Below are 8,988 nucleotides of genomic sequence, written 5' to 3' on the forward strand. Positions count from 1 at the left end.
TCTCCTATATTAAAAAAAAAAAAAAACTTTTTTTTTTTTTTTGGAGACAGAGTCTCACTATGTCGCCCTTGGTAGAGTGCTGTGGCATCACAGCTCACAGCAACCTCTAATTCTTAGGCTCAAGCAATTCTCTTGCCTCAGCCTCCCAACTAGCCAGGACTACATTGTTGTTTAGCTAGCCCAGGCCACGTTCAAACCCACCACCTTCAGTGTATGTGGCTGGCACAGTAACCACTGTGCTATGGGCGGTGAGCCTATATAAAAATTTTTTAAAGTTGGTTATTTATTTTCTTCTTTTACTCCATTAATAAAAAGTACTTGAAGGCAAGTGAAATGGTACAGTGCAGGAGGTAAATATAGAAAAGAGAAACATAGGTAGCCAACCTATACACTAACTTATTACCTACCACTGAATGGACAAGAAGCTTCACACAAATGACAGATATAGAAACTTTAAAATTTCTTATAGCACTGGTTGCAGGCTTCTCTAAGAATTATGTACTAACGCACATTCATACACAAATCATCCATTAGGACAAATTAGTGCTTCCGTTTGTGTGCTAAGGGAATGACATAATCCATGCACAGCAGAGTGAAACACACTATATCTTCAATATTCTAAAGTGTGAGTACAGATTAATGAAACAACCAATAGTTTCTAAAAAGCATGCAAAGACTAGACAGCTCACCATGGCACTGCTTACAGACTAATGAAACAACCAATAGTTTCTATAAAGCATGCAAAGACTAAACAGCTCACCACCGGACTGCTTCGTGCTGAACTTGTTCTTGATGAGTAATAACTGTATTCAGATGGCTATAAAGTTTCCAAGAAGAAAAGGTTTTACAACAATGATCATCTTTTTCTTCTGAGAATACATTAGTGTCCAGGGCCCTAACTTTCCCCTGGTTCCCAGGGTAAAGGTAACTATTACTCTCTGGTGTGGAACTCTACCTCATTCCCCACCCTCAAGATCCACCAACCCTTGGCAGGAGAGAGAGAAGAAGGGAATGCTATGGAGAAGCTCTGCTCAGAACTTCTTCGGGAGGAACTAATAAGCAAAGAGATTTTCCTATGCATACCCCTCATAAGCCATGATTTCTAGCAGGCCCTTTCTCCAGCTTGGGTGAGAGTCACAGTTGGCTAACTGAATAAATGGATTACAGCTTGTGAGTAATTACAGGTCAAATTAAATGACTTTCTCTTTGTAAGGATGTTCCCACCTACATCATCCTCCCTCTTCACCAGCTTCCCCTGTATAGACTTACAGTTCGAGAACCATAAGGATTATATAATCCACCACTGTACAATGATGCCTAAAGAACAAAAACAAATACCATTTATCTATTTAGCATCAAAGTCGTTTAAGAAATGTCTAAGCTTTTTTGCAGTACTCAGTGTCAAAAAAATTTAGAAGAATGGTATAAGTGTATAGCCTCCTAAAGTGAAAACTCTGAAGACAATAACACTTATCTGTATGCATAAAGTGCCGTATCAGTCTCATTATCACTTTACTTTAAAAAATAAAAAATTCCTCTGGCCAGGAGCCATGGCTTATGCCTGTAATCCTAGTACTCTGGGAGGCCAAGGCAGGAGGATCACTTGAGGTCAGGAGTTTGAAACCAGCCTAAGGAAAAGTAAAACTCCAACTCTACCAAAAATGGAAAAATTAGCCAGGCATGGTGGCATGCACCTGTAGCCCCAGCTACCTGGGAGGCTGAGGCAGGAGGATTGTTTGCACCCAGAAGCTTAAGATTGCTGTGAGCTATAATGCTACCTAAGGCAAAGGATGAGACTGTCTCAAAAAAAAAAATCATTGATTCTATTATTTTCTTTCACCATCAAGTTATGAAACTGGGTAAACTAATATTCCTGAATTTATTCCCTCAAGAGAGGAAATAGGGCAGAAAAGAAAACTAAAGTACACAGAGCATTTTGCCTATTACCACAAAAAAATTAAGTTCTAAAACCTTAGGGTCCTGGGCCATCAGAATAGGTCACAACACAACAAACAGCTTGAAAGCAACAAAACCATAAATCACACATTACATAGAACTATTGCATTTGCTTTTTTAGTTTGCTTGCTTTAATAAACCCTAGCATTAAAAAGGCTGAGATCATAGCTGTCCCAAAGAAAAATACGACATCCCTTTGAATGAACAGCCATATCCCAAAAGTATGTGAGTAGGGTGGGACCCATGCAAATCTATTTTCTCTCTAAAAAACTGATTCTAAACAGTGACTACCAACAGCCAGTAGTGTCCACTTCTCTGAAGGGAATATGCTTAATTTTATTACCCTAAGGTTTTATATTTAAGCACAGGGGAGCACATTCTGCAGTAAAGCCATGTCTCATCTCCTTCACTAGTTTTGAAGAAAGCGGTCAAACCATAACATTAGCGCCATGACAGTGACCTCCACCAGCAATGCACATACTGGAAGAGGAAAATACAAACCAGACTGGCACTTCTCAGCAGACCAGAATTTGCAATAGGGGAAGCCTATGAAAAAAGTACATTATTAAACCCAAAGAAAAGTGACTGGTAGCTCTGAAAGAAAAAGATTCCTCAGAAAGTACTAACCCTGTTACTCTTAGATACCGCCAGGGGATCACTGTACAGGGAAGAAGGCTGCGAAGAGACAAAAAATAAAACAAAACAAAAACAAAGAATTGGTCTCTCCTTCAACACTTACGTTTATGATTTTATACTCTATAAGTCATTAGCAATTCCTGAATGCTTAAGGTCATTAATAAACACAAGAAGTAGGAAAAACGTACGTCAATGGAAATGTTTTTGAATACCACTTGTAAGGGATGAGAAAAATAACTTAGAATAGTTTTCTATAAATGCATTTATGTCCTATTGGTCTTTAAACATTATTGTTAGGCTATGTGATGGCACACTAAGACAACGCTGAGGAAAGGAGGGCCAAGGCACAGGAAGGAGTGTGGCTAAAGGTGGCCACAATAGTTACCATAAGCTCTTGTGGTATCTTCAGGGATTTTGGGACTCCCAATGGGCTTAGACTGGTTACTGGGAAAGCTGATAAGTACACCCCAAGTTATTTCTACAAACACTCTTTTCCAAATAAATCAGAAAACTTGCATTTCAAAACAGGCCATGGACAAAGTGCCTTAGTCTAATCAAATAAATTGTACCAGACATAATCAATTTATGCACTAAGAGGGCACAGCATTTTTTAAAGAAGGAATTCAATCTTCCTTTTCTGATGTCATCTGAGGACATAATTTTCAGTTCTTTTTCACAAACCAAACAAGATATGAAAAGAAGAGTATTTAAGTTTTGTGTGCAGGTTTTGTGAATTGAATTATTCTAAATGTACTATGTACCACATATATAATGTGTTTTAAATGTATGATGTGTCTAATGCTTTGACAAAACAAGATATTCTAGTAATAAACAAATAATTACTTTCTTCTTGTTCTATGTGTACTTTAGATTTTCACATGGAAGCTTTTTGAAAGTGTACCCACCATGAAGTATACAGATGCCTACAACTTATTTTGAAATGCATCAAAAAATAAGATGAAGTGATGAATGGACAGAGACAAATAGATAATTATGTGATAAAGTAAATATAATAAATTGCATAATTTAAATGGTAGGCATGTGTGTTAGTTATACAAGTCTTTGCGATTTTTTGTATGTTTAAAAGTTCTCATTAAAAAAACTGAAAGCCAAGCACAATGACTCACACCTATAATCCCAGCACTTTGGGAGGCCAAAGTAGGAAGATCTAAGGCTGAGAGTTGAAGACTGGCCTGGGGAACATACTGAGACCTTGTCTCTACAAAAAAAAATTTTAATTAACCAGGTATCGTAGCTGGTACCTATAGTCTCAGCTACTTGGAGGCTGAAGTAAGAGGATCACTTCAGCCCAGGAGTCCAGATACAGACTGGGCAACAGAGGGAGATCGTGTCTTTTAGAAACTAACAAACAAGCAAACAAAAATTTAAAAAAAAAAAATTAGTACTCATTTACAAACATGGTGATTTAATAGTTTCCACTGTTTAAAAGACACTCACACAGTAAGTGACAGGGTTACCAAAAACTGGCATATACATAGCCATTTAAGATTAGTTATAGCAAGGCAAAATGTAAAATAGAGGATTAGAAATATGTTAAAGGTGAATAAAACACATGAAGACAAAAAACTTTAAACAAACCCGACTGTAGTAGGCAGAGGAGGGTTTGCTATGTTTAAGACTGCTATAATTTCTCTGGTCAAAGTAAAGGCCGCTCTGCAAAAGTAAAATGAAACACATTTTTCTTAGGTTAAATGTTACCCAAACAATTATTTCAAGTTTTTCAAAAAAGACTGGTGTTAATAATTTAACTGTTTTCAAACCAAGTCATTACTAATTTTTTACTTTAAAAACAAGACAATAAATCCTCAGGCAAAATGGAATGCAAATACGGTAGAACCTCCGTAGGTAACCAGCTCCTTAAGGTGACCTAAGTTTCATAGACCAGACAAGCATTACATGTAGCTATCAGTATAGTAGGCCTAGTTCCTTATGTTGATCACCTCGGTAGACCAGTTTGTTGCAGTTTACCGTGGGTGGTCAACTTACAGAAGTTCTACTGTAATTGACTTTATGTGTGGGTGGTCAACTTACAGAAGTTCTACTGTAATTGACTTTATGTCATGCTTAAGAATGTCCTTGAGGGGCGGCGCCTGTGGCTCAAAGGGGTAGGGTGCTGGCCCCATATGCTGAAGGTGGTGGGTTCAAACCCAGCCCCAGCCAAAAATTGCAAAAAAAAAAAAAAAAATGTCCTTGAAAACTCCAGGACAACTAATTACCACTTTTATAATCTGTTTGGCAAAGCCACAGAAATAATTCAAGAATTACTATATTTGGTCCCAAACTTTTCATAGTCTATTTGTCAAAATACTGTTCAAATTAAATTACCAAAAGAGAGAAAGAAAATGCAATAAATATGGTTTGGTATAAAACATTTATGGCATGTTCATTTTTAACACACTACACAAAGCAGACAATAATTTTACACACTGTGGTTCTCTGAGGAAGAGAATTTTAATTATCTACAAAATTCCCTTTCCAGACTGGGTACAGTGGCACACGCCTATAATCCCAGCTCTCTGGGAGGTCTAGGCAGGTGGATTACTTGAGTTCATGAGTTCAAGACCAGCCTGAGCAAGAGCGAGGCCCTGATTCTAAAAATAGAAAAACTAACCAGGTGTCATGGTGGGCACCTATAGTCCCAGCTACTTGGGAGGCTGAAGCAACAGGATTACCTGAATCCAAGAGACTGACATTGCTGTAAGCTATGATGACACCAGTATTTTAACCCAACATGACAGAGTGAGACTGTCTCAAAAAAAAAGAAACGAAAAGAAAAAAGGAGGGGGAGCCTTTTGAGGTGGCTCACACCTGTAATCCTAGCACTCTAAGAGGCCAAGATAGGAGGATGACTTGAGCTCAGAAGTTCAAGACCAGCCTGAGCAAGAGGCATATCCTGTCTCTACAAAAAATAGAAAAAAAAAAAAATTAGCTGGGTGTTGTGCCAGGCACCTGTAGTCCCAGCTAGAGGGTAAGGTAGGAAGATCACTTGAACTCAGTGAGGTGAGGTGAGCTGACTGCCATGGCACTCTAGCCTGGACAAAAGAGTGAGATACTATCTCCCCCAAGAGAAACAAAAATTCCTTTCTAACTTCTGTAGCCATCATTTTTACTCAAGGTTAAACAAATTCAGGCAATCCCTGACTTAAAGCCTCCTTCTCCGCTAATGACACTAGAATCAGGTATACCCCTATGCCTACCCTGCCATACCACTCCTAGCCCTGCCTTTCTGCACCTCTCCCCATTCATACCATCAGCTATTTCCATGGCTCGCCTCTCCTCAGAGATTCAAATACCCTACTATCCAGGGCCTCTTGTTAATGTCCTCTCCATTATGTTCTTTATTCCTTCTTCCCTTACACCAGCCAAAGGCTCCCAACCCTCTCCTGACTCCTCCCATGGGAACCCAGAACTGGCAGGGAGCTTGGGACTGCACTTCCTTTGCCAGTACTATTGCAGCCTAATAAGAATCAAGCGTTCCCAGAGCATCAAGTAGGCCTTCTGCAGACATTTTTCTCCCACAAAAATGTTGTTTAGCTATGTGGCCAGAATAAATACCATATTAATTCTGCAGTTTAATTACATTGTAAAGAGATTTCTATAAGCTAGCATGAGAACTCTGCCATTACATATTTATTGTTTGTATCAGAAAATACATTTCAAGTTCCCTATAAACATGGTGAATGAAACTTATCCAATGAGTTTGATACTACCTATGATACTATAAGTTAGTTCACATTTCTAAAATAAGAATGAGAATCTCACTAAAACTATTCTTGTGATATATTCCATAGAACAGTTAATAAATAAAAATACCGGCTCAGTGCCTGTAGCTCAGCAGCTAGGATGCCAGCCACATACACTGGAGCTGGCAGATTCAAAACCAGTCCAGGCCTGCCAAACAAAAATGATAACTACAACAGAAAAATAGCCAGGCATCGTGGTGGGCGCCTGTAATCCCAGCTACTTCAGAGACTGAGGCAAGAGAATCACTTAAGCCCAAGAGTCGGAGGTTGCTGTGAGCTGTGACGCCACAGCATTCTACCGAGGGCAACATAATGAGCCTGTCTAAATAAATAAATATATATATGTAAATAAATATACTTGTTAATAAGCTTCTTGTGATATCTTATTAACTTTATCCCCTGGGATTAGTAAATGTTAACTGATATTAAATCTTATAAATGACAACAAAATTATTTTTAATAAAGTTCTGATATATTAATGTTTCAGCAAGTTATTAAGTTTCAACAATGCCTTAGGAGCACATCAAAGCATTCGTAATTCTTAAGTCCCCTAAAAGTAATAAGTGAATTATGATAGGAGACACAACAGAACTAACCAGCAGGTCTTTATGAGAACCAGAAGATCTCTTCTTCGTTCCATAAGAGTGACTGTAAGAATGATTCTGGAAGTAAATACGTTAACTTTAATGATTATACAGTGAAATTATAAAAATAATTTGATAAAACTAAGCTTAAAAATTTACACACACAAAGATCTGTATACAGATACAGAGTAGTTAACATGCAATCTATTTCCACCTGATTTGCTGCATTTGACTAGCTAAGATATGTGGTCTTTCTACACATTTGCATTACCCCCTTGCTGCCCCGGGTATGTATACAGACTTTCACCCCACATCTCATTTGAGTCCCTCGATGATCTTTATAAAGGCATAGACGACAAGAGAGTTCACCTCCTTCTATCATAATCCTTACCCAAAGGCCAAAAAGCAATACTTTGAATCAACCAAAACAGGACTGACACAACAAAGAACATGACATTGCAGTGCCCCAGACAGTCCTTTTACCCCCTGTGAGCAGACCCACAGCATGTGCTACTCAGGAGGAAAACAGCTAAGATGATGTGGATTGCCCAGCATAAAAGCAGCTTTACTAAACAGTCAGCTTCAATATCTAACTTCTCCTAGGAGTACAAAGCGAAGTATATAGGGTGAAGGTTGGTGATAACAGCAATACTACTAAATAGGTCAACTGATAGACAAGAAATCCAATCTAAGTATGTACTATTTACCTGAAATGAGAGGGTACAGCTAGAAATGCCTTACCTATCAACAACCAAAGGCAATAGACTATCTACTCTTGACAAAGCATTTCACATATGTATAGTAGATACCAAATCGATGATTATAATAAACTTTTTTCCATTCCTGAATACACATCTCTTCTTTTATATATTACTCTAAACATTATTTAAGAGTTTTCTATATAGCACAGTGAAGGGGCTCATGCATATAATCTTAGCATGGTGGGAGGATCTCTTGAGCTCAAGAGTCCAAGATCAGCCTGAGAAAAGTGAGACCCTGTCTCTACCAAAAATAGAAAAAAAATAGCTGGGTATGATGGCTTGCCCCTGTGGTCCCAGCTACTTGGGAGGTTATGGCAGAAGGATCACTTGAGCCCAGGAATTCAAGATCACAGTGATCTCTACCCAGGGTGACAGAGTAAGATTCTGTCTCAAAAAAAAAAAAAAAAGAAAAAAAGAAGGCACTATCTATATATAGTCTAGAAACTCAGGAAACCTATTGACATAATATTAACTCAAGAAAAATAAGCTATAACTTAACTTCCTTGAGTGATATACCATATTAAAATAAATCAAAGTAAACCAAATGCTTGCACATAACTCATGTCTTAGGTGTCATTTATCACTACTAGATGTTTAGCCTGTGTTACTGTAATTCAGTTCCCTGTTACAAACATGTCTTTGAGGGCAATGAGTATATGTTGGGTGGGTGGCTGGCTGGCTCATCATTTTAAGAAAAGATGTTACTAGCAATCTTGGTCCTCCATAGGGGAAAAAAAATACATAAATAAATGATCCTGAAATTCCTTTAGGAAAAAATTACTATTCAAATGATGAATTATGCCAGTTATAAAGCAATAGTTTTTGCTTTGTTAGTTAATCATTTTCACTAAAAGACCATAACAAAAGCATGAAAGTCATAATCTATGGTTAGCATCAATAGGTTTTTATAAAGTAAAACTCCACATTTAACACACACTCATGCACTACATACTAATGATGAAAGTCTTGATGGTCTATCCTTGAGCACATCAGACTGGATTTCAAGAAAACATGAAAGTTGGTTTATTTCCAAATTCAGAAATATAAGAAGGAAAAGAAGTAACATTTGCAGTTATTAAAAATCTATCACAATTTAAAAGCAAAAAATTATTAAACATGAAAACTAATAAATTTGAATTAAGGAATATTCTTCGGCTCAGCGCCTATAGCTCAACCGGCTAAGGCGCCAGCCACGTACACCTAAGGTGGCGGGTTCAAATCCCCAGCCCGGACCCACCAAACAACCAATGACGGCTGCAACCAAAAAATAGCCAGGCATTGTGGCGG

General features: G+C 37.9%; 1 protein-coding gene across 3 annotated transcripts in view; it reads right to left on the minus strand.

The window, feature by feature from the left end:
- The window catches only part of LRRFIP2 (LRR binding FLII interacting protein 2), a 144,405-nt gene that overhangs the window by 57,963 nt on the left and 77,454 nt on the right, over positions 1–8,988 (minus strand). The window contains exons 8-14 of one of the 3 annotated variants that reach the window (XM_023514017.1): positions 8,654–8,695; positions 6,953–7,018; positions 4,192–4,266; positions 2,584–2,631; positions 2,458–2,502; positions 1,270–1,317; positions 761–817 (exon numbers count right to left, since the gene is read on the minus strand). The exons of the other annotated variants lie outside the window; for them this stretch is intronic. Coding sequence (XP_023369785.1) covers positions 761–817; positions 1,270–1,317; positions 2,458–2,502; positions 2,584–2,631; positions 4,192–4,266; positions 6,953–7,018; positions 8,654–8,695 — 381 coding nt within the window. The remainder of the gene's footprint in view (positions 1–760; positions 818–1,269; positions 1,318–2,457; positions 2,503–2,583; positions 2,632–4,191; positions 4,267–6,952; positions 7,019–8,653; positions 8,696–8,988) is intronic. 3 annotated transcript variants of the gene reach the window in all.

The sequence above is a fragment of the Otolemur garnettii genome, unplaced genomic scaffold (genome assembly GCF_000181295.1).
Source record: "Otolemur garnettii isolate 467f Iridium unplaced genomic scaffold, OtoGar3 scaffold00002, whole genome shotgun sequence".
NCBI lineage: Eukaryota > Metazoa > Chordata > Mammalia > Primates > Galagidae > Otolemur > Otolemur garnettii.